Genomic DNA, 27,250 nt, shown 5'->3' on the forward strand with positions numbered 1-27,250 from the left:
AGAGGAATCTCGCTTGCATGGTCACTAAGTATTGCAGGAGTCTAGCTCGTCCGATCTGTAGGCACTTAGTCATGAGTCCATGCTTTTCTGTATGGGGATACAAAACTCCACCAGATTAGTTCTTGTAGGCTCCTTTTTCTTAGAACACATGATTTCAAAAAAAAAAACAATTTAAGTAAGTCACAAAATGTTCTATTAGGAAACTTGGGTTTTAAGATTTATAACTTTTAAAACATGCTAAAGAATTTAAAACATGCTAAAGAATTTATTCATGGCTCAAAAGTTTGAATACATTAGTTAAAGTCAAAAGGTCTGATAGGGAGCTTGAAAAAAGAAGAAATTACTTTTTAGACAAAAATCAGGGTTCTTAGAAAGACAAGAACACTTAGCAAAACCTGGAACCTGATGGGGCTGTATTTGGCAGACTACATGCCTTGTTGCTGAGTGCTCTAGTCACTTCAGATATAATATTTTTTTAGGTGGATGATATTCCACGATCTGGGGACTATTTGTCCTTCCATTGTCATGAGCATGTAGGCTCCACTTCCGACGACACTTTCCACCTAATAGGGTCCTTCCCAATTGTAGGGAAATTTGCCTGCTTGCTGGTTTTTAGTGTTCTGGAAGACTTTCCTCAGGACCAGGTCTCCCACTTGCAGGGTCCTGACTTTTACGTTTTTGTTGTAGCTTCTAGCTACTGTCTGTCTGTATGAAGCCATTCTGATCTGGGCGCTGGTTCTGAGTTCATCCATGGTGTCTAGGTTTCTTGCCATTTCTACCTGATTTCGTTCTTCTGTTAGGCACCCGTATCTGTGGGTAGGGACCCTGACTTCTGAAGGAATAACTGCCTTAGCTCCAAATACCAGGCTGAAAGGAGTTTGTCCTGTTTCTACTTTAGGAGTGGTCTTGTCAGCCCATAGAACCAATGGTAGCTCCTCTGCCCATTTGCCCCCAATCTCTTCCAGCTTCCTTCTTAGGTTATCCACTATGATTTTGTTGATGGACTCTGCCTGACCGTTGGACTGGGGATTCCTGGGGGTGGATTTCTGCAATGAAATGTTCCATCTAGCACAGAACGCTTCTGTCTTATTACCAATAAACTGAGATCCATTATCGCATATTATTTCGGATGGAATACCAAATCTACAGATGATATTGCGTTTAATGAAAGATATCACCTGGGTTTCAGTAATCAGCACAAATCTGGAGGCTCGCATTTTAAAGCTTCTTACCTCTTTTTTATCTGCTGGAAGTATGTCATTTTGCAACCAATCTTGGTAGGGTTTCCTCCAGTCAACAGCTTCCTCCTGACTGGTGGTGTTGGTTAACACCCCTTCTTCTTGTGGTGAGCCAGCTGTGTTTTCTTCGCCCTGTCTTGCTTTTGATATTGCAGATTCTAGTACATGGACGATAGGTATGGTAGGGATTGTACCTGATTTGAAGGTTGCCCCAAGGGAAGCTAAGGCATCAGCCTCCACCTTCTGGTCCCTGGGGTTTTGCTTGATGTTGAAGGTTTTGAACCTGAGTTTCAACTCTTGCGCTATTTCTAGGTAGGCCATCATAGTGAGGTCCCTAGCTGCATAAGAGTTATTTACATGGTTTACAATAAGTTGGGAGTCACTGTATACCTGGAGGTGCCTGATTTTTAAGTCCAGAGCCAGCTGCAAACCCAAGATCAAGGCTTCCTATTCCGCTTCGTTGTTGGCAAGCTTGAATTCGCACCGAACTGCCTGGACCAAGAGGTCCCCTTGGGGTGATTTAAAGACCAGACAAACTCCTACTCCCTTTACGTTGGAGGCTCCATCTACATTTAGCTCCCACATCTGCTCCCCTTTATCTTCCTCCAGGGTGAGAATGTCCTTCTCGGCCTGCGTCTGGAGGGAGGGGCAAAAGTCGGAGATGGAATCTGCCAGAGCCTGGGACTTGATTGCTGCTCGTGATTCGAATTTCAGGTCGTAGCCACTTAGGTTTATGGACCATTTGGCCATTCTACCTGATAACTCTGGTTTTCTCATTATAGTCTTAAGAAGATAATTAGTTACCATAGAGATAGTATATGACTCAAAATAAGGTCGTAACTTATAGGAAGCTGTGACTAATGCGAGTACAAGTTTTTCAAGTGAGGTGTACCTGGTCTCTGCAGGTAGCAGAGACTTACTAACGTAGTATACTGGATGCTGTACTCCTTCTTGCTCTCGAACTAATACTGCACTGACAGCTACCTCAGTTACTGAGAGATACAAGGACAAGGTCTCTCCGGGTTCTGGCTTTGATAGGAGTGGCAGAGTGCTTAGATATCGTTTCAGCTTGCTGAGTGCTTCCTCATGTTCCTCTGTCCACTCGAACTTATAGCTCTTCCTTAAGATGTCGTAGAATAACCTGCATCTGTCCGAGGACCTTGCTATGAACCTATTCAGAGCAGCCACCCGCCCTGTCAGGCGTTGTACATCCTTCGACTTTTGAGGTGACTCTAGCTGGAGTATGGCCTTAATTTGATCAGTGCTGGCTTCTATCCCCCTCTGGGTGACCATATATCCTAGGAACTTCCCACTAGAGACTCCGAAGGTGCATTTTGACGGGTTCAACTTCATTTTATATTTTCTCAGGGTGTTGAAAGTGTCAGCCAGATGTTCGACGTGCTGTGCAGCTTGCTTTGATTTCACCACCATATTGTCAATGTATACCTCCATGGTGCGGCCTATTTGTTCTTTGAACATCGTGTTTACCAACCGTTGGTAGGTGGAACCTGCATTCTTTAGACCAAAAGGCATTATATTGTAACAATAAATACCTCGCTCTGACCTGAATGCTGTCTTCTCCTGATCATCAGGATGCATCTTGATCTGGTTGTAGCCACTCCAAGCATCCAGGAATGTGAGCATCTCGTAACCTGCTGTGGCATCCACCATGGCGTCTATGTGCGGTAGAGGAAATGGATACTTCGGGCAAGCTTTATTGAGGTATGTGAAATCGACACAAACCCTCCACTTGTTGTTCTTTTTTAGAACAACCACCACATTAGATAACCACTCCGGGTACTTGACCTCCCTGATTTTTCCAGCAGCTAGCAAGTTGTCCACCTCTTGGTTTATGACCTGGTGCCTCTCGGGAGCGAACTTCCTCCTCTTATGCTGGACAGGTTTGTAGCTTGGGTCAACGCTCAGCTTGTGTGTTATTACACTAGGGTCTAGCCCTACCATATCATTGTGGGACCAAGCAAAGCAATCCATGTTAGCTTTCAATAATTGAACAAGTTCCTGACGGACATTACCCGTGCATTCTAATCCAATAAGTACGGTCCGTTCTGGTTACAGCGCGTCCAGGCTGACTTCGTCCAGCTCCGCATGAGGTGGCTCGACATATTCCTCCTGGATGCGCTGGCTCTGTAGTTGTTATGCTTGCGGTCGTGTTGTTGGTTTCAGGGCTATCTTGTAGCAATTCTTAGCTTCCTCTTGATCCCCACGTATCTCTTGCACTCCCAAGGGTGTTGGGAATTTCAGACATTGGTGGTAGGTTGAAGATATTGCCTTCATTTCATGGATCCAAGGCCTGCCAAGAATCACATTGTAAGTAGAGGGCCCATCGATGACCAAGTATCTCACTTATTTATTGACTCCTTTGGCGTAGGTTGGGATGACAATTTCTCCCAGAGAGTGCTTCGTTTCACCGCTGAAACCGACCAAAGGTAGCTCTTTCGTTGCTAAGTCCTTCTCGCTGAACCCCATGCCCTTGAGTGTTTCCAGCATGATCAGGTAGACGGAGCTTCTTGTGTCCACCAAGATCTTTTTTACCTCGCAGTTTCCTATGGAGAGGGTGATGATCAGAGCGTCGTGGTGTTGTTCTGGAGTGTTTTGTGCATCCGTTTCATCAAAGGTGACTGCTGGGAGGTCCTGGCGGCTGATTCTGCAGGAGAATTCTTGCTTGTCTCCTTTGGTTTGCGTGGCGTGCCTTTTGGCTGCTGAATAAGTCAGGCCACACAATTCCGAGCCTCCTGTAATAACATTCACAATTCTAGTGCAAACAGGTGGAGGAGAAAGCAGAACCTGATTAGTGGAATTAACTTTGGTGGAGCCTCCTGGCAATAGGTGGTCTAAGTTTCCTCGATCGTACTGGAATTTGACCTCCCGTCTCAGGGTGTAGCATTCATCGGTATCATGGCCTATGTAATCGTGGTACTCGCACCTCTTGCTGGAGTCTCTTTTATTGTTAGGACGCTCGTCAGTCTGCTTCCTAGGCCATCTGACTCCCCGGATCTCCTTTAGGGCCTTGAGTACTCCTGCAAGGTTAGTTGAGAATTTATACTCACTTACTTTCGGAGGTGGCTCAGAGTTATTCTTTCCTCCTGGGCCCTCCGAAACTTTGTTCACAGGCTTGCTGTAGGGTTTGGCTCTTTCGCTCTGCTTCTCTACAGGTGCCTTTCTGGATGTATGATCTGTGCCATAGGCTGCTCTCCTGGGTCCTGAGTCTTCCTCCAGCCGTATGACCGCAATTGCCTTCGTTTCCACTTCCTCGAAGGTAGCGCAAGGGTACTTGGTCAGGTCTTTATATAAATCTGAGTCCTGGTGGAGCCCTTGGCGGAAAGCTTCTATGGCCGTGGCTATGTCACACCGAGGGATTGCCACCTTCTCCCTGTTGAATCTGTTTAGAAAATCTCTGGTAGCCTCCTCAGGTCCCTGCACTATCCGGTACAGGTCGCTGGTTTATTTTTCTGGTCCGCGGCTGCTGGCGAACTGCTGGTGGAAAGCATTGACTAAGTCGGCGAAGCAGGTTATACTCTTATTGGGCAGACTGACGAACCACTGCAAGGATGCTCCAGACAGGGTGGATCCAAACCCTTCACACATACAGGCTTCTTTCAAGGAACCTGTCGCGGTGATCACCATCATCTTCTACTTGTAATGGTTGATATGATCAAGAGTATCCGTGGTCCCGTCATAGAGTGTCATGGCTGGCGGCACACATCTTTTGGGAACACCAACAAGGGCTATGTCATCCACGAAAGGGGAGTCTGCGTAGCTATCACGTGTTGCCTTCTCTAGGGGTCGTGCTACACCCGAAATCTTGTACATCAGGTCCCTCAATTCCTTGTACTGCTGTTCCAGCAAGTTGCCTGTTCCTGCAAGAGGGTTAGAGACTGGCGGATAAGAGCCAACAGATGTACCTCCAAGCCAGGCTCCTCCTGGGAATTGACTGCCTGGCTGACTTGCCAAGGGCGTTGCATGGATGATGGTTCCTGGCTGCCACTCTGGTGCCTGTTTAGAAGAGGTTCCTCCTACCCATGTTCCTCCAGAGAAATGACCGCTTGCTGGGTTCATCATACCAGTGCTGGGTCTTGGATTCCATCCTGCCACCTGCTGGATGGATGTTCCTGCAAAAGATTGCAAGTTAGTCCATGGTTGGCTACTAGACAAAATACTACCTGGGGTTGGCTGCAAGCTGAGTAGTCGATCAAAGGACAGGAATCCTAATCCACTGGGCTCGATGGCTTCTCTGGGTGGTATTCCTTCGAGATCCGATCCTGGTGATCGATTCGATGGAATGCGTCGGGCGATCTGCACTGGAGGCTGAGACTGGGGCCTCAGAAGGTGGAGGCAGTGCAGCTGACGTAATCCTAGGCCGGGTTATTGTTGCGATCTGGTTTATGAGATCTTGGTTGTCCTTCCTATAGCTTTCGATGGCCCTGTGCAGGGTGTCCATTCCTTCTAATACCACTCGCATTGGGTCTGGTGATGAGACTCCTGATTTTTTGGGAATTCCTCTTGACGCAGTCTCCTGAATCTGGATCCTGCTGGGACTGATTTCCCTACTGGATCTCGTCACACTGGGTGCTGCTGACGCTTAAGGCACCTGCGGTGGCTTGAAAGGTGGCGGCATGACTTTCGGGGAGGCGCTGACATGGGCCATCTGGCTGGCTTCTGGTGATGCGGTGACTGGTCCTGTGGTTGCTGGGAGAGGTCTTCCCCCAGAAGATTGAGAGGATACGCCCTGGGTGCGGGGTGAGCTCGAACTGGCTCCAGACATGGCGACGAACGGATTGCTGAATTTTATGAAAAATTGATCACTGAGGCCCCACGGTGGGCGCCAAATTGTTTTGGTAATAATTTACCGGTTAGGCGTTTATGTTTAGTGGGTCAAAGTGATCGTCTGTGACTGCGAATGAAATAACGAATTACGTTGCAAGAAAAAATGGAAGACAGTAAAGAAAAATCAACACAAGGGAATTTTGGTGAGGCGGAAAACCCGGTGTGGGAACAACCGCGGGGGGATTCTAAGTCCTGCCAAGATTTGCACTATGATCGGAATATTTCTACAAGTAAGGAAATACAATGGAAGAAGATCCGATGAGTAACAGAAAAGGAGATTTCTCAAGTTGAAGACGGTATAGTTTTGTAGCTGTTTGTCGTGCTCTTCCCTTGTCCCTCTCTGATTGATCTTCCTCCCTTTTTATAATTGCCTCCTCTAGGGTTAGCTCCTGCTGGGCCTTCACGAAACAGCCTCCTGGCATCTAGGAGCCGTTACCACTTTTTCAGGGGTCAATTATGTGGGTTCCTCTCTCCCTTTGACTGTTAACATTTTTACCATTAATATTGTGTTTCTTTATTTTGAGCCAATGGACCTCTTTTTGCCACACAATCAATCCCAGCCCAATTGTTTCGGAGGTGGGATTGATTGTGTGGCAAAAAGAGGTCCATTGGATAAAACAATAGTCTAGGGTTTTATTTTTTTGTTAGACAACGGTGTTGTCATTGGTTTTATGTTCATTCCAAACATTCTTTTCTTCTGCATGGCTCCCTCATTCTCTCTCATTTCAAAGCATTAGAAAAACATATCAAATTCATCATGAAAAACCAAAAAAACTTCTTAAAAATCAGAGAAGTCGTATTTCATTCCACATAACGAACCACTTTAATCATTAATTTCCTCAAGTTGATAAGAATGACGGATATGCAGATAGTTAAAGTCGTCGATGGTATGTTTTTCGTAGGTTTTTTATGTAAGTGATTTGAGTTTTATAAAATCAGATTATTTGTTTCATCAACATGTTATTTTTTGTATTTATTGAGTTGTTTTGCAAATTAAGGTCATACAATGGTTAATTGGATTAATAAATATTTTTATTTATTTTGATATTGAGTTTTGACTATGGATTTGAAGACGAAGTTACTTAAAATTGAGTTTTGTTCGTGGTTTTTGAAGAAAGGTAGACGTTATTATTAGTTGAATGTTGTGCTAATCTAATGATGTACATTGTCATGGTTGAAGTTACGTATAAGATAATTGAAGTTACACAGAAAGTGTAATGAAGTTACACAATTTTAGTAAAAGTCTGAGATACGCATTGAATAACCTAGTTGTAGTAACAGGTTTCGCAGAACTGAATGCAACTCTAGGCAAGATTTCACTTAATTTGAAGAATAGAGTGTTAGAGTTACAGGCCTCTGTAATTGAAGTTACACAAATAACGAAATTTGACTGTAACTTCGATTCACAGTTACTGTAACTTTATAGAAATTATAAGTACGTCAAATCAAATAATTTCATAAAATGTCGTAGAACTGAATATACAGTAAAATGAAGTTACACACTCTGTAAACAGAAGTTACATTAAGGTTCAACTTGATGCTTACATTATTGTACAACTTTTAGCTTATTCTTGTTTTTCACAGATTCCTCTAGTGGTGAAAGAACACAATCTGACAAGGAGGATGAATTCTGTAGGCAAGTGGAAAACAAATTCACACCATACATCGGTCAAGAGTTTATTGAGATCGAGGAGGCCGTGACCTTTTATAAAATATACGCACTTGCTTGTGGGTTTGATGTGAGGAGGTACACAACAAAGAGGTGGCGCGATGGTGCAATAAAGTCTAAGCTAGTAGTTTGTAACCGAGAGGGATTCACACATGGACTGAAGGAGGGTACAGAGAAACATAGCAAGGGGAAAAGCAGCGAGTGTGTTACGGTTACAACAAACAGGAATAACAAAATTAGGAAGGTCGGGTGCAAGGCGCGAATTAGGATATTTATGAAGCATGGTATATTATTAATAGACCGATTTCACGAGGGGCACAATCACGAGCTAATCTCGGTTAATGATAGAGAGTTTCAGAAGTTGTCGCGAAACATATCAGATTACCACAAGCACCTGATCCTATATAACTCAAGGGTTAGTACTTAATTTTTTTGTCATAGTTTACATATATGGAGATAGCTTAACTTGACAGATATGCAGTAAAGTTACAATATTAAATAATAGTATTGTATTTTTAAAGTTGATGCTGGGAGCAACTAGGACGTACAATATGTGTAAGGAACACTTAAATGGTTTTGAGAATATTGGTGCAACTCTAACTGATTTCAAGAACATTCACCGAAATATTAAATGCTTCATACATGAAAGGGACAGACAATTGTTCATAGACCGATTCAAAGAGATGGCATAAACTAGAGCGGGTTTCTACTTTGATTATGATCTTGATGTTGATGGTAGCCTTCGTAGAGTTATTTGGGCTGACGGAGAAGCTAGAAGGAACTATGCCATGTTTGGTGATGCAGTATCGTACGACCCAACTTACTCCACGAACAAGTATGATATGATTTTCACACCTTTCACGGGTGTAGATCTCCATAAACGGTCGGTTACATTTTGTGGGGCGCTTATTGCAAATGAAGACCATGAATCATTTGACTGGGTTTTCAACCGTTGCCTAATTGCTATGGCGGGGAAGGAACCCGAGTACATTATCACTGATCAAGATGTAGGCATTATTAAGGTTGTCCTCATTGTTTTCAAGAGAGCGCGCCATCGGTTTTGTATGTGGCATATCATGAACAAGGTGCCGTCAAAGTTCGGGGTGACCAGGGTAGATTATAAGGAGTTTCTAAAGAAATTGAATGACATCATATGGGACGACGACTTAGAAGCCACAGAGTTTGACATTGGTTGCTCAGCATTAATGGAAACTCATGGGCTTGTCAACGATGATTGGTTTACGGAAACGTTTAGTAAAAGGAAGCAATGGGTAATGGCGCATTGCAGGGACTTGAACATGGGGGCTGTAATGAGGACGACACAGCGATCAGAGAGCACAAATAGTTATTTTAAGAGGTTTGAACAGAAGTTAGGTACGATCGTTGAGTTCTGGATGCGTTTTGAGAGCGCTATGGACCAACAACGACATACACAAGAGAAAATTGACAATGATAACCGACACTCGTCTCCAAAAATTGCTACCCATGTGCCTTTAGAGTGTCACCGGGCAGAAGTGTACACCCATGCGAGTTTCAAAGAATTTCAAGAAGAGGTGAAGTACTCTATCGACACATGTAAGACCGGGGGTTACACCGAGAAGGATGGGCTAGAGGTGACCATCGTTAAAGATGCGTGCAAGAGAGGGAGCTATCAGGTTAAGTACAACCCAGGTAATAATATAGTTGCAGTATTCGTTTAATAGAAAAGATAAGTTTCAGAAGATCTTGAGTAATGAAGTGTCACAGTAGAGACTATGAAATTACACATATTGCCTTAGAAGTTACACATACTAATATTTATGTGACAATTGTTTGCACTCCACAGAAACTTTGGTAGCATACTGCACCTGCAGAAACTTTATATGAAAAGGAATATTATGTCGACATATAATATGGATTTATTCATCCAATGGGTTGCAGACAATACTACAGGATTATGTTGCTAAAAGATGGACAAGTGATGCACTTCGCTTCAATATGTTAGACTATGGTGGTAAACTCATCGATGATATTGATATCATTGATGCAAAGCAAATTGAGATGACGAAGTTGTGGTCAGAAATACACGAAACAGTTGGTTTACTTTGTGGACTAGGCAAAGCTGAAGTTGAGAGTATGTGCAGCTTAATTCTGGAATTTAAGGAGAAGTTATTACAATGCATGGAGACATTGAATAAGCAACAGGAAATGGTTAAATTACTTGGTTGTCCGGCTAGTGACGAGATAACAATATTTCCACCTAAAAAATCCAAAAACAAGGGGAGCGGCAGAAGGATGTTGTCAAGTAAGACGAACGCAATTGCAAAAGCAAGTAAGCCGAAACGAATGTGTAATAACTGCAAGTTAATGGCTCACCACGACAAAAGAAACTGCCCAAACCCGTTCGCAGAGCGCCCACCATCATCACCATCTGAGGATACATCTAATGAAGAAGAAGAAGAAGAAGAAGAAGAAGAAGAAGAAGAAGAAGAAGAAGAAGAAGAAGAAGAAGAGGAAGAAGAGGGGCATTCCATAGTGTAGTGAATGAAGTAATACCTCCATCTCAACAAATTTTTTGCACTTTTTATCCTTTGTGAGGAGTATTTTGATAAAAGGTAAACAATATGGTGAGACGGAAGGAGAATGAACAATGGGGAAAGAAATTTTGTTTTTAATCCAGCTATAGCAGTATTGAACTTTAATCAAAATTCAGTGGCTAAATGCTAAAACAATTAGTTGGAGTTACATTTAACGAGTTGGTGTTATATTTGACAAGCTTGACTTTTGTTCTAATTTATCATGTACACTGCCCTACCATATTTCACTAATTTTATACAAACTGTGAGGTGAAGTTACATAATACGCAGACAAAAGTTATACATTTGTGAGGTAAAGTTACACCAAAAACCCTGAATGAAAGTTAGTAGATTTTAGGTCACAGATGACGAGGTTTTGTTTGAAAAATTTGTTACAGGTTACAGACCAAAGTAAGCCATTTTATAGTTGAAGTTATACCAAAAAAACACAAAGTAAAGATAAACATATTTCAGTTAAAACTTTTGAAGGTTCAAACTACAAATTCAGTTGGGAGTTACACTGGATCAGCTTGGAGTTACAGAGGTTAAGAGTTGAAGTTACATAATTGTTCACTAAAACTTCCTGACAAAAAGTTACACAGCCTGTGAATCAAAGTCACACAAAATGAACAAAATACAAACACAGGCTAAATATTCTTGAACCTCATCAAAGATTGATTTATTCAGTTATTCACAGGAACCCCATATTCAGGTAGTTCTATTTCCTGGTCAAACACTTCTGAATTCGACGGAAGAGGTGCAAATCATTCCATATATCTTCCTTGTCGGCAATAAAAGCATTCACCTTCGTAATGATTCTCATTCTGAGGTCGTTGATATCCGCTAGTATGAGGGATGCAGCAAACTAGATTACCAAATAGCGACGGTTGATTTTGTTCTCAAGGTCAGCATGATGAAAAGGCTCACTCTCATACATTAGCATATACATCATTGCGAATAGCCCAGACTCAGTCGTGTTTATCGGCTTCTCCTGCCAAGCAAATTTGATCTGGCGGTGTTCAAAATTAGCAATAACAATTCCTCTAGCAACACCTCTAGAATCCATATAGTCACTGATGTGGGCAGCCTGCCACAAAGAACCTTAATATAAGCAAACTATTTTATCAAAATAGACTTAAATATAAAAAATTCGTAAACTGAAAGTCAACTTACAATTTGTTTACAAGCTTTGCAGACGTCAGACTTCGTCCAATCAGGGTAAAATTTATGGTCAAGCAAATCAAATGTTTGTGATTTGTAGTTGATGAATGCACAGGCGAAATTACCTTGAACCTTCAGAGGTAGGAACAGTAAATTCGCGTTGAAACTGAATACGTTTCCACAATCTTGAATGAAGACGTCCCACACCTCATACAGCCTATCAGCCACTGTATTGATCTGTGTGTCAGAATCACATGCTTCCAACTGTTCATTGATAATGTCATGTATATGTAGTTTAAAAAGAATTAGAGTTCATTAGTTATCAAGTTACACAGAAAATTGATAAATGCGATCATAACAATATTGGTGATATAGAGTTGAAGTTACACAAAACGAATATAAATTAGCTGTATTATTTTAGTGCTATGAAGTGACGAGCATATATGAACTTACAACTCATGTATATGAAAATGGAAAACTAATGTCGTGCCATATGACGTAGGCCGAAGAAAGACATCCTTTGAAACTCATTGTCCTCTGCCTCCAACCGGTTCAACAACATGGCCCAACACTCGATAACCGCATCTGACATTGGTGTCTCAGATAGCATAGACAAGATGTCGGCCCGGTTAAGCTGAGTAAGATCCTTATAGCACACTAGTGGTTCACTATGTGTAACACATAATATAATCAATTAATACCCATTAGTATATGTCAGATATAGCAACCATTAGTGTACTTTGCCTCATATTATTAATTTAAACATAGTTAAGAGAATTTACTTATGTTCCAGTTTGTAGTCGTCTAAGAAGCAGTAGTCTGCCACATGCTTACGCAACTCTGTCAGATCCTTGATTAATGCCTGGTTTGCGCGTAGAAACTTGGAGACCACAACGACGCTGGTATCAGACTCCCCACACCACATGGAGCAACCGAGACCATCACCCTTACAACGAGAACGACTCCTAACAACAGATGACGCCCCAGCTATGACAGGGGATTGGCTTACAGAGACTATGATTTCAGGGGTATTCCCAGAGGTCTGTCCTGTAAAGTGTCGTTTAGCAGTCCTAGTCGATATGTCGGAATCAACTATTCTCTTGCTGCCAGACGTATCACCATGGTCCCCTCAAATTCCATCATTATTATCCACTACCACTCCCTCTTTCACCACAACAGTTCCAGTTTCGTTTACTCCACAAAGCGCCTCATTCAGTTCAGATTCACTCATAAAAGTCATTGGGATTTGAGATACAGCCCATTCTGGCACAGTGACAGTCGCATCGACATTTTCAGCAGTCACGCCATCATGTTCCTTATCACCTACTACACAAGGAGTAGCCGTGCCAGAGTGTAGATTAGATGGAATTGGTTCTTGGTGAAGTTCTGCCGCGTCCGCACCATGTAAAACATCTACGATTTCTGCTGTGGAGTATAAGGCATCCTCCATTTCTTCTAAAGAAAATTACGACGACTTCACAGCCGCATCTTCTGCCTCTCCAGCAACTTTAGACTCCGTTGCCAAGACATCATCAGGGGTAGGGCCAAGATTAGGAGATTTATCGTCTTGCGCATGTCTAATTGCAGCTCCATCAGCCATACGGAAAGCCTCGTCCAATTCCGCCGCAGTGTACAGCGACTCCTCCAACAGCTCGCGATCAGTCCAGGCCATAAACTCAGCTCCTGATTGCTCTAAATCTATGATAACCGATTTGGATTGATCTAAACCAGTAGAATCATCAAGCTTTTCAGCATTGTTATCACGTACCACTCCCACCATCAACTATCTAGCAACATTAACATCAGTTTCATTATTTTCAATGGCACAAGCCTTATCAGCCGGTACAACTACATCTCCCGAAGCTCCTTTATTAGCGAGACCACGAAGTATTTCACTTACTTGCCGCGTCGAAAAATCAAATTCCTCATGCTTATTTTGGGTTTCTGACCGATGCTCATCAAATACAGGTGCATTAGCAACAATTCTTTTCATTCATTGAGCAATTTCTTCTACTTCATCGATGTACAAGTGAATATTTTCACCGCAAAAGAATTTTTGAGTTGAATTTGATGGAACTGGGCCAATAGGTTCGGTTGTTGCGCTTTTGATCGTTGAGATTGCATCTGCGAACTATGAATAGAACACCATAGAGTTCCTTTGTAACTTTAAATAAACCTCGTGTATATCCTACATTTAAAAAGATTGCATGTGTTAGAAGCTAATATAATGATTCTTTGAAGACAGTAAGAAATGGTAATAGTAGGGGGCAGAAGTGAAGTTATACTGTCACTGATTAAATTTACACAATGCGTGAACTAAAGTTACAAATAGAAAAACAAAAAAAACATTTACGTCCACAGCCCGATCTTTCAATTGTTGATCATCCGCAACTCCTGGGGGGACTTGTATCTGAATAAAGTTCTTTTCAAATGATGAGTAGGATGTCGAACCTAACTGAAGTTGGGGTGCAACAATGGATAGGTTAAGACACCGCGGATACTTCACCTCAGATAAGGTCTGACGCCCCAAACCACCAGTAGCCAATTCACCATTTAACCTATCCAAAATCCTTTTCTCATCCCAGTGCTTGATGAGTGGGAGATCATGCTTGCAAATATCGCCCCGGAAATCGAAACGCTGGAAGTATGTGATCATCAGGAATGGGATACACCCAAGCAGTAAGGTATGCTCCTTTTTAGAATCTTCCCCGGCTTTCATCATGCTCTGTAACACGTACGAACACCAATCATACTGCGGGAAAGCGCTTACGTCTTCAATGGTCCTTAGAAGCTTTAGATCAATACCATTGTTTGAGGTCGGGGAAAGGAATGAGGACATACTGAACAGAACCAATAGTCTATAGAAATTGTCATCGGCGTCTGTCATAGCCATAAGCTGAGCGAATACCTTGGCTAAAGGAATTGAACTCGAAGCTTTCTTGACATTGTAAGCTTCTCGCCAGCGAGCTTTTAACGCCTTATTTTCAGGGGAGTTTGACCCCTTCTGTGAACCAGTAGGCACTAAGGACAGAGGATTGGGCCCGGACGGCAGCAAAAAACAATCATGAACATCATGCTTCGACAACATAAACTCTTTGGTTTCGGAGGCCCTAGACACATATGAGCCATCATTGAAGGCATCAATAAATGACAGAACTCCTGCTAGTGGGAAATTCTTGAACTTAAGCTCGAGCAAACAACCAAACCCAATTATTTTAGCAAGCCTCGAGGGGCGGCAGGCGACCGTGATGATTGGGCTAAGCTCGTCCTCACTTTCACCGTCGTGTTCTTCCTCATCAATAGACATCTGCAGAAAAGAGTAACTAAAATCAACCAAAGTATGTCCATAAATTGCAAAACAAAGCATTTATTAATATTAAAAGCATGTGAATGAAGAAGTTGCACAAAATCCTTCTGAAGTTACAGTCACAAAGCATTGAAGTTACAGATTGTCAATTAACTTGTGCAGTTACACATTACACAGTTTAAATTACAAATATTGTTCAGTAAAGTTATACTGTGTGATTGCCAGTTAATAAATAGAGCATGTGAATAAAGAACTTGCACAAAATCCTGCTGAAGTGACAATCACAAAGCATTGAAGTTACAGATTGTCAATTAACTTGTGCAGTTACACATTACACAGTTACAATTACAAAAATTGTTCATTAAAATTACACTGTGTAATTGCCAGTTAATAAATAAAGCATGTGAATAAAGAAGTTGCACAAAATCATGCTGAAGTTACAGACACTAAGCAGTCAAGTTATACACTCAACAGTTGAAATTACAAACCTTGTTCATTAAAGTTGCACTATGTGATTGCCAATTTACCATTTTTACTATAATGAATTGAAATTACGGACAATATAAGTGAAGTTACACAGATCATTTATTTAAAATGAAACAATGTGGAGTTCAAAGTTGCACTAAATACAGCTGGAGTTACAGAAACTAAGCAGGAGAGTTACAATTGTAAATGAACATTTGAAGTTACAAAGTCAACATTTGAAGTTAGTAATCACACAGTGTAATGAACATTTGAAGTTACATAAAACAAGCAGTAGAGTTACAGATAGTAAATAGAGGATGTTATAATTGAAGTTACACAAACACCAGCTGAAGTTACAGTAACAAAGTAGCAGAGTTACAAATTGCAAATGAATAAAATCACATATTAGTACTGAATAAAACAATGAAAGTGAGACTGAATGACAATTTTCCCTTGTACTTACACAAACAAAGAGACAAAATCAAACTATTCCAAAATATAAACCAAATATAAAACAAAATTAATGAATAGCAAAAAAAAATGATCAATCATAAAACATTAATCTTGTAAAATACACTATTCAAAAATACCGTATAAACAAAATATAAAAAGAAATTAATAAATTGCAAAAAAACAATTAACAATTATCAATCATTAAACATTAATCTTGCTATAAAAAAGTTAAAAAGTGTGGGTAAAAATGTGGATAAATCAAGAAATGAGCATGCAACCAGCTATCACACATCAAGCAAAAATGAGATATTGCATGTTAAAATGTTGAAATCAAATTTTATGCACAAATGAACATGAATTTACATAAAATAAACGAGTAAAGCTGAATAAAAAATGCAGAAAAAATTGAAGATTAACGAGTAGCTGACTACAAATTACCTTCCTTATAAGCGTGGATGTTGCAGGTAAAAAATCAAAGCATGGATGAATAAAAGTCGAGTAGAAGATAATGGCGAGATGAACAAGGAGATGAAGATTTTGGATTATGGTGACATGAAGATTAATGAGATGAAAGTAAATTAGAGAGGAAATAGGGAGTTTTAGAGAGAAGATGGGTTTTGAATTATTGTGGGAAAAAAAGGAGTTTTAGCTGCTTGATGTGTGATGGCTGATTGCATGTTAGCGGCATCAACAATAATGTGGGAGAGTGGGTTTTAGGAGAGAGGTAGTTAATATGAATTATTACTAGTGTACTATTATCTACTTTTTGGATGATATCTCAGCCATTCATCAAGCAAATCCAACGGTGCTAATTAGGACTTAGAGACTCAAACAATGTAAGAGGACTCTAGTGATCCTTATACTATATATATATATATATATATATATATATATGTATGTATGTATTTTTTTTTTGTGTTACCACGTGTTATTCGCGTATTACCTTTTTTTTTTTTTTGAAAAAACCATTACGGTTTATCATCTATTACTTAAATCATGAGCCGCAACATCAACAAAAGTCAAAGGTAAAACATCCGTCCAAACTCGCTTACCTATGGTCCACGGCATAACATGAGCTACAACGTGCGCCAGCTTATTAAAATTCCTACTAGTGTATGTAAATAAAACAGAATAAAACAACAAGCTTAAATTAAAGATATCATCGTAAATAAGAAAAATGTCACTCCGTCCCTTCTTGCGCTTCTTCAAGTCAGCAACCACATTAAGACAATCGCTTTCAATAATGACGTTATGCAATCCTGTTCGCCTAGCTTCTTTCAAACCAAGATAGATAGCATCCGCTTCCGCCATTGCCACATCCTGGTTACCATGTTCTTGAACCATCACCGCCCATGCCACTCTCCCATCACCATAACGGCACACCGTACCCAGCCTAACACCCATACCCTCCTTAACGCCCGCATCGACATTTATCTTTCACATCCCTCTAGTCGGCCTAACCCATCATCCAACACACGTTCCACCCATTCCCATCTCCCTTCCCGCCCCCGTCACATCCAATGATATGCTCTTCATCTCCCAAACCACATCCGTAATCCTCCTTATTATGCTCTCGCTCGACCATTTCCCATCATCAAATAGCAACTTATTCCGCTTCTCCCATATCACCCAACAAGACGTCACAAACAACACCCTTTCCTCTTCTCCCATGTCTCGTATCATACTCTCAACCCACTCTCTTATATGCACACTACCATTATTCATATCCACTTCTACTCCGACTTCTTCCCATATCCCCTCATTCCAACCCCAATCCCGAAAAACATGGATACAGGTCTCCGCATCATGATGATAACGAGGACAAGATCCATCAAAGCCTCAAATTCGAGTTGTTATATTAGCTTTAACCGGAAGTGCATTATTACACAACTGCCACATGAATGCTTTAATACGTGGTAAAACCGGACCACTCTAAAGCACCTTCCAAAGCCAACTCTCTATAGCAAAATCGCACTGCTCGCCTTCTTCACAGTTCCTCTCTGCCAATAGATGGTACCCCTCCTTTACCGAATACTCACCGTCTTTCGCTTTATCCCAGCACCAACTATCCTCCCTTATATTATCACTCAATCGGATTTTCATGATCCTCTCCGCTTCAAAAGGTAGAAACATTGCTTTAATCTTCCCTCTATCCCACCGACCCTACTCCTCCATCATTAACTCTGCTATTGTCATCTCTAAGTCAAACCCACCTCGTGGCGAAATAACGCACCTAGTTTCAGTGCTCGGAAACCAAGGGTCCACCCAAACCCTTATCCCCTCTCTGCTACCCACCCGCTTCCTCAATCGCAACCCCATAACACCTTTAGCTTCACAAATACTCCTCCAAGTATAGCATGGATTACTCCCTACCATCGCATCCATGAACGAACAATTTAGAAAATACTTACCTTTCAACATCCGCAGCATCAAGCTCCCTTCATCGCAAATCAATCTCCACGCCTGCTTCGCTAAGAGAGCCATATTGGATTTGTCAAAATCACGGAAACCCATCCCTCCCTTAGCCTTTGAACGACATATTGCATCCCATGCTATCCATGAAATTTTCCGCTTTCCACTAGCTGATCCCCATCAAAACTTTGAGACAATAGAACGGAGTTCATTACAAAAATTAGACGGTACCTTAAATACACTCATCGTATAAGTAGGGATAGATTGGGCAACTGCCTTTATCAAAGTTTCCCTACCTGCTTTGCTAAATAATTTACCGTACCAACCTTGCATTTTATTATGCAATTTATCGCGAATAATATTTGAAAGAACTTGCTTAGACAGACCTATAATCGTTGGTAAACCCATGTACTTACCTTTCTTCGCAACAACCTAAACACCCAGAACGGACGCCACCTTCTTGTAACACCCCTCATACCAAGGTACCTTACCTGGACCACCCTAGCATAAAAGGCTGTTACCATCTCGGTTTCCCGAGGTTAATATATCAAAGTTACCAATTCCAAACAACCTTTATCAACGTATAAAGAGTTAGCGATTACATGTTTCCAAAACTAAACCAAAGTATAACCGTGAAATGTCTACTAATTATAAAGAATGCAAACTAAGTCTCTTGACGGCGAAAGCTAGACTCGAGTGATGACTCCCCATGACTGTCCCATAGCTAAATATCTGCATTACCTGTCACAATATGCTCACCATCCCCGAATGGATCACCGTAGGTTTTATAAAACAACAACGTGGTCAGTTCTGTTCAATCGAGATAAGACAAACAAATAATGTAACCAGCTAATCATCCTCCACAGTAACTGACTACAGACCGAAGTGTGCAGCCCTGTTGGATTACCCATCACAACATGTAATCCACTCCGCCGGTGGGGGACCGCAACCCATCCCCACCAAGTCCAGCTCATCAACGAGCGACTATCAATCCCTGTCCCTTAATGTACACATCCCCTCCCGTGACGGGTTCCACGGAGGGCGAACTAGGGTGTGAAGCCACTGCCGCAAGTGACTCCACCACAATCAACATACACATCACAGTACCACAGCATCACAACTGTCACAATACCACCACCGTCACAACACAACCACATCACCACCGTCACCACACACCCATACTCCGATGATCAGCAGATAACAACAATTACAATACAAACACAATCTTAAATCAATTAACAGTAACTGAGTAGGGAAACCCTACATTTTCGCAATTCGCTATTGATACGTGCATTTTATATAGTCTTTTTAGGCCTTTTATGCACGTATTTCTATGCTATTATCGTAGTTTATGCTACGAAATGCCCCGAATATGCTACTTTGGTTTGTTTTGTCTTATTTGCAGGAATGAACCAGAAAGTAGTGAAACCAAGCCTTTTACCGTCCGTTTAGCATGAATTTGGAGGAAGAGTGAATTTGGAGCGAGAATGTAGCTATTTTGAGATGCGCAAAGAAGAAAGATAGCTAGGCGAGCAAAGGAAGAACTTCAAATTCCTAGTGCCTACTTTAAAGAACCATATCTAGAGTTATACAACTGATATTCAGCAGATTCCAATTGGATATGAAAGCTTGTCCTCTTAGCTTTCCAACGCCACTGGAATCTCCCTGTTTGTCCAAGCAACAAAGAAATGGCAGCTGTTTGAAGTTCAGTGCACAAAGCAGGAAATTGTGCGCTAGAAAGTACTCGATCGAGTACAATTATGTTCGATCGAGTCCTTTTTCTACTCGATCGAGTAGTTGCATTTTAAGGTTTACTCGATCGAGTAGATTTTCTATTTGATCGAGTGGTTTGAGCTTTAGTTTACTCGATCGAGTGGTTTTAAACTACTCGATCGACTGGTTTCTCTTATGGGCTCGGGCTTTTAGCTTTAATCCGTCATTAGGTTAAATAAAATCCTATTTTTCTTATAAATAGGAAGGACAGACGTCATTTAGAACCCCCTTCTCTCTCTTGTCAACTGTTTTACTGCTGGATATTATTTTCTCTATATTTTCTAAATCTCTTCCACTGTAACATTCTCTTTTCCCTTTTCTCTCATTTTATTAAATGTTTATTTCTCTCCCTTTTATTTATGTTCTTTGTTTTATTATGTTTAGCTAATTATCTCTGCTAGGATTAGGTGATTCAATGAATGAATGTTAATTGCTAATTAGGTTCATAGATTGTCGTTGTTGTTTTAGTCTATGTTGTTAATCACCGCTTTAATTGTATCCTGCTAGTTGACTCGGAAAATAATATCCATGAAAGGCCCGAGTTGTCTAGTTATGATGAAGACATTTATGACTCGGAAATTGAAGGTGATAATGAAGATGAAGCTTTTCTCAAGCACTTCACCACGGTCCAGCCTAACCCACTAGATCGAGCAGTCCACATTGCTCGATCGAGTAAATTCTATGATGAGGAAGTCGATCGAGTAGATTTAACCACTCGATCGAGTGGTTTGTGTGAAGAAAGCTCTCGATCGAGTTACAATTCTACTCGATCTACTGAATTGGCCAGTGAGTGCATTGATTCGGCATGTGGGTTCATTTTCGATGACGATTTTGATGATGATAATGGATACGGTGAATCTTCCCTATTCAAAGCCGAGTTTGATGCACTTGAGGCTGCGATTTACAGGATGAAATCCACTGAGGAAGGTGACGAGGTGGCAGCTGAGTCGGTAATTGCTCCTAGCACGGAAGAGGTAATATCTTCCTTTGTCAATGATTCCGTCATTGAGAGCGACCAACCTGAGGTAGTTAACGATAATTTTATTATTGTTTGTTTAAACAGTACATTGCCTCATTTGACTTATGCTTCGCATTTCAACGCTTTACCCCTCCCCAGTTGGTCAATTAATTTAACGATTTTTCACCGTCCTTATCATTTCAATTTCGTTAATCTGAAACGATATCCTAATTTCTTATTAATTGCTCCTGAGCTCCTCTATTTTGTGAATAAATTTAGGAGCTCTCATAGGAAATTTGTTAGGTTTAAACGGTCGTACATTTTTTTTTTCTATTTCTTTATTCCACTGTGGTGCTACTTACAGTTTTGTGTAGCACATGCGCAGCTGTTTGATAGGTTGCTGCGCGCTTTGAGCTGTTTTGACAGGCTAATTAAATAGAGGCTCGAAGAAAAGAAGGTCGAGTTGGGACCTGTCTGAAACTAGCGCTACCCGGGAGGCAACCCGGAGATTTTATTTTTAGTTGTTTTTCAAACATTTCAGTTTTTATTTTGTTTAATAATCGGCTCTCTCGATCGAGTTTTCTTGCTTTGATTCGCTTCCTATGACGCCACCATGAAGCTGTTTGTGACCTCCCATGTTGCTGGCTGGTTTGGGGAGGTCCCTTCTTCGCGTTATCTTGTAAGTTTTCCGCATCTTCACTCTCCTTTTTTTAGTTTGCATTTCCTTTCCCTATTTTTGGGTACAATGAGGGCGATATACGGTTTGGTTTGGGGAGGTTATGCATCTATATATGTGTCTGCATGTTGTTCTTACTGCATTCCTGTTATCTTGTTTAATTTCCGTATGCATTGTTCTTCATTCTTTTCAAAAAAAAAAAATAAAAAAAAAAAAAACGAAAAAACGAAACAAATTCACGTTTCATTTTGCATATAGGTTGAGTCGGAACGGTAGATTTTCGTGATGAAATTGCACTTTAACTTGTCTTTTTTACTTGAGCCTTGCACTTTATTGACAGTTATTAGCTGAGTCTTGCGCATATCTACGAGTTTTTGTTCAAATTTAGCTGACTGTTTAGACTTGACCTGATAAATTGGCAACCTACTCTATAATTTCTGAGTTTTGGAGCCTTATAACTGGTGACATTCAGGACCGGTTTACATAGGAATTGAGAGTAGTACTCCTTGCATAACATGTCTGTTACTTTTGCACACTTATGAAATTCGATTTCTTGTCAATTGCATACATTCGGGTTTGTGGTCGGTGTCACATGCAGGGAGGTGCTTGCAAATTTCCTTTTTTCTTATATTTTTCACCCATTTAGCTCCACATAAGACAAATCTTGCCTTTTTGACCCATTAGCTACATCCCAAACTGAGTCTGCCTAGCCAAGCTAGTTTAGTATGTCTTTTGTGGTATGATTTTTCCGTCTGCAGTTTGGCCGGTATTTATTTGCATGGAGTTGGTGTAAATAGAGGAGGGAGGAATTGAAAAAGGAAAAAAAAAAAGAATTGAAAAAGAAAAAAAAGTTTGGAAAACGTGAAGAAGAAAAAAAAAAGAAAAAAAATGAAATGAAAAAAAAAGAGCTGAATCACGTGAAAACAGAAAGAAAAGAAGAAGAAAGAAAAAAAAAGAGTTTCATTTGTTTGTTTTGATTCATTTAGACGGTGTTTAAAAAAGGAAAGTTTGTGACCGTCTAACTCCTCCATTCTTATCCCATATTTTTGAGGAGATTGTGTTTGAGTTTAGTGAGCTGTGTGCCAAATGAAGGACACTTGTATTCTATTTTTGAGTCAGTTGAGATTCAGATGGTCTTATATGGCCTTGTTTAGGAACTAGCTTGACGCTTTACCTTCACATTTCCATAATTTGTTTTGCCTTTTCTGACCTGAACCTCACTTTCCCATATCATTTTAAGCCCTCAGCTGTGACGGACATTGTTGGTTGGAATGTGTGCACTAGTACTTGAATTGTCTTTCATTTTTGTTGCATGCATGTTATGTAGGTCGCAGTTTAGGTGAGTGACTGTTTCTCTGTCTCTCTTATACATATATAATTCACCCTTTGCTTCATGAGAGAAGAGTGACCCATGAGAGTCCGATTTTAATGGCCTTGCAAGGTCGACAGGTCAGCTTATTTATGGACATCTTATAACTCGTTTGCGTATTGACCATTGTAGCTGTAACTGTTGATTTTAGCTTTCATTAAATTGGTTTAAGTGGGCATTTGTAGCTAGCTCTGAGTTATCTTTTCCGTTCCATTAGTTTGCACTTAGTTTACTCGAGGACGAGTAAAAGGTTGGTTTGGGGAGATTTGATACGTGCATTTTATAGTCTTTTTAGGCCTTTTTATGCACGTATTTCTATGCTATTATCGTAGTTTATGCTACGAAATGCCCCGAATATGCTACTTTGGTTTGTTTTGTCATATCTGCAGGAATAAACCAGAAAGTAGTGAAATCAAGCCTTTTACCGTCCGTTTATCATGCATTTGGAGGAAGAGTGAATTTGGAGCGGGAATGTAGCTATTTTGAGATGCGCAAAGAAGAAAGATAGCTAGGCGAGCAAAGGAAGAACTTAAAATTGCTAGTGCCTATTTTGATGAGCCATATCTCGAGTTATACAACCGATATTCAAGAGATTCTAACTAAAAATGAAATCTTGTTCTCTTAGCTTTCCAACGCCACCGGAATCGCCCTGTTTGCCCAAGTAACGAAGAAATGGCAGCCGTTTGAAGTTCAGTGCGCAAAGCAGGAAATTGTGTGCTGGAAAGTACTCGATCGAGTACAATTATGTTCGATCGAGTCCTTTTTCCACTCGATCGAGTAGTTGCATTTTAAGGTTACTTGATCGAGTAGAGTTTCTATTCGATCGAGTGGTTTTAAACTACTCGATCGAGTGGTTTCTCTTATGGGCTCGGGCTTTTAGCTTTAATCCGTCATTAGCTTAAATAAAATCCTATTTTTATTATAAATAGGAAGGAGAGACGTCATTTAGAACCCCCTTCTCTCTCTTGTCAACTGTTTTACTGCTGGATATTATTTTCTCTATATTTTCCAAATCTCTTCCACTGTAACATTCTCTTTTCCCTTTTCTCTCATTTTATTTAATGTTTATTTCTCTCCCTTTTATTTCTGTTCTTTCTTTTATTATGTTTAGCTAATTATCTCTGCTAGGATTAGGTGATTCAATGAATGAATGTTAATTGCTAATTAGGTTCATAGATTGTCGTTGTTGTTTTAGTCTATGTTGTTAATCACCACTTTAATTGTATCCTGCTAGTTGAATCGATGCGATTAGCCTTTTAATTTTGGTAAACCTTGACCTGGACTGAAAGGTTGGAATGGGTGAGACTCGCAGTGAACAATAGGATGCTTTAGTGAGGGCGAAAGTTAAGCTAATAGCATTTTAGGGCGAATTGAGACCGAAAGGAGATATTCATTGCCCCTTAGACCGACACATCGACTAATATGTGACCTTGACTGCAATTAACTGACATTCATTGATGAGCCGATATCCTAGTTCCCTCTTTCTTCTGTTAATTTCTCTTATTAATTTTTCTCTTTCCTTAATCTTATTAGTTTAGTAAAAATATTAAAAACCCCCCATCTTGTGACCGTAGACAGACCGAATAGACAAGTAGATAGTGACCGCCTCCCTATGGAGATCGACCCTAATTACCGTTGACTTCTGTTAGTTGTACTTAGGTATTTATTTTTGGTACAGAAACGACCGTATCAGCTATGCTGCAATCAATCATACAATATGCATAACAAATACCACATCGTCACCTACAACAATGATAATCAACAATCACATAACACAATCACTATATGCAAAACCCATTTCCCCCAAATTCATAATTAAAGACAACCCTAGAAATAATCATCAACAAACATAAGGATAAAGACTTACCGACGGTGGAATAAAGGATTGAATGTGATTGCTATGATTATCCACACACAAAGGAGAGATTCGGAGTGATTAGAGCGTCGTACGATGATTAGGTTTTGTAAATTATGTTTAGGAAACTGCTTAACGAAATATATATCGTTCTAATTACGCTCTAATCAAACCGCTGAAATATTACTCGCCAGACCGGATACTCGATCGAGTATAGAGTATACTCAGCCGAGTACCATCTACTCGGTCGAGTATACAACATACTCGGCCGACTGTTCCTGGGCAATAGCTAAACAGGCTACACGACACACTCTACTTGTAATACTCCGTATTTATAAGTCTTGGGGTACTCTATCGAGTAGGCCTTACTCTGTCGAGTAAGGGTAAGTTGTGTTTTAGAAAAGTTTCTGACCTGTTGGGTACTCGATCGAGTAGCTGGGGCACTCGATCGAGTAAGGGGGTACTCGATCGAGTACCTCGGGTACTCGATCGAGTAGCCGGTTTTACGGGGAGTTTTCTCGGGTTTTGTTAATTATGCGATTAAGGTATATAAGCTTTGTCGTCATTATTCTGAATCACTTTTGCAAAACCTAAATTACTGTTTAAGAGAGAAAGCAAGCAAATTCTTCATCCTAATCGCATTATTAGCAATACCCGGAGTTTGGAAGGTCAGTTCTTAGCGTTGATTATACCGTTGAGTTCCTTGCGTCGAGGGTAAGATCTATGTACCCTTTTTATTGTCCTTCCTTTAATTTGGTTAAACCCTAATTTAGAGATTTGGGGGTTTATGTGTAGTATGTAATTTGGTAGCCTTTATATGTTGTATGATAGGAGGAGGGTTCATAGAGGAAGCTTTTGATTCAAAGAAGAGACCGTCGATTGTGTGCTTACCGGGTAGGATTTCCTACTCAGTATTAGTCCCATAATGGGATATTGGTTGATGTATTGTGTTTGGTTGTTTGATATAGTAATTGTATTGTGATTGTGGTTGTGATCGTTGTTGATGGTTCGCGAGCGTGGCCTCGGGGAGTGGGGTCACTTGCGGGAGTGGCTTCACGCCCTAGTTTCGCCTTTCGTGGAACCCGCCACAGAAGGGATGTGCACATTAATGGACGGGGTTATCGCTCACTATGTGGAGCGGGGATTTGGTGGGTGCGGTGCGGTCCCTCACTTTGGCGGGTGGTCCAAGACGATCGATGATTGAGATGATTGGAATTAGTTGATTGTGTGTGTGTGTGATTTGGGTACTGTTTTATCTTATTGTTGGTATATATTGAATTGTGTGATTAGTAATTTTTGACCGGTGTTGTTTTGTAAACTGCGGTGATCCATTCGGGATGGTGAGCGGATATTGAGCGGTATTGAGATTAGTAATCTTTGGAATAGGCGGGATGGCCACGACATGATGATAGGAGTCTTCCGCAACAGCTTATTAGTTATTTACATTTCGATTAGAACGTCGGTTTGAGAACATGTATCGTACTTTTGGTTTGGTTTTGAGAATTGTAACTCTTCGCTAAGTATTTATAATTAAACGTTGTTTCTTCATTGTTATTTGATTATCATTGCCTCGGGTAACCGCGATAGTAATGTCTTCATATCTGAGTGGTCCTCGTAAGGCACTTGAAGTATGGGGGTGTTACAAATGGTATCAGAGCAACGATCCTGAAACCTGTAACCAATGAACCTAATGAACATAGGGAGTCAACTAAAATGAACCCGGGGTAAAAGTTGTAGGAGCTAATGCAAAGGCTTGGGAGACGTCCTAAAGTCGCGAAGTTGCCCTACAATTTTGAACCGGTCACATGGGGGGCGTGTTTGTCGAGTCGTATGTGTGTTTGGTTAACTTGTTTAAGAATGTGATGAAATGTGTGATTGTTGGATGTTGAAGTAGAAAGTTAAGAATGTGAAAGAAAAGTTGAAGATATGTGGAAACTGTTGATGGAATGATAGCATGTTGAATGTTTTACAATGTGGCATTTAATAACATGATGAAATGATCTCGTAGATCGTATGAAAAGATGCGTAGCATGTTTAGTTATCATATAATATGTGGTTTTATAAAGTTTAGCATGTTAGCATATGATATATCATGCAGGTAGTGTTTCTGAATTGGCATGACTCGATCGAGTGGGACTGACTCGATCGGGTGGGTTTTTGACGATTTTGAGTCCAGAATCGTGTTTTTGGGTACTCGATCGAGTAACTAGGGGTACTCGATCGAGTAGGGGGTCACTCGATCGAGTAGCCTAGCTACTCGGTCGAGTATGTTAGAGATCAGAAGGTCTGTTTGGGGTCTGATGTTTGGGTACTCGATCGAGTATGTTGGGCACTCGATCGAGTAGCCCGTTACTCGATCGAGTGTGTGTGGGAACTCGATCGAGTAGGTTCTGGGCAGCGTGTTTTCATGTTTTGAGGTTTAGTACGTGTGTTTATGTCTACCCTTTCTTATATATAGTTTCAAGATACCGCCCAAGAAGACTGCTTTGTATGCGAGAGGTGAGCTTATTAACA

General features: G+C 40.8%; 1 protein-coding gene across 1 annotated transcript; it reads left to right on the top strand.

Annotated features, from left to right (window-relative positions):
* The first annotated feature begins 6,936 nt into the window (after nucleotides 1-6,936).
* LOC141628765 (protein FAR1-RELATED SEQUENCE 5-like) lies at nucleotides 6,937-10,873 on the top strand. The gene is made up of 5 exons (XM_074441856.1): nucleotides 6,937-6,970; nucleotides 7,668-7,830; nucleotides 8,492-9,440; nucleotides 9,673-10,063; nucleotides 10,797-10,873. Exons 1-5 carry the CDS (start codon nucleotides 6,937-6,939, stop codon nucleotides 10,871-10,873), a joined length of 1,614 nt encoding a protein of 537 aa, XP_074297957.1.
* Nucleotides 10,874-27,250: the final 16,377 nt, after the last annotated feature.

The sequence above is a fragment of the Silene latifolia genome, chromosome Y, assembly GCF_048544455.1.
Source record: "Silene latifolia isolate original U9 population chromosome Y, ASM4854445v1, whole genome shotgun sequence".
Taxonomy (NCBI): Eukaryota; Viridiplantae; Streptophyta; class Magnoliopsida; order Caryophyllales; family Caryophyllaceae; genus Silene; species Silene latifolia.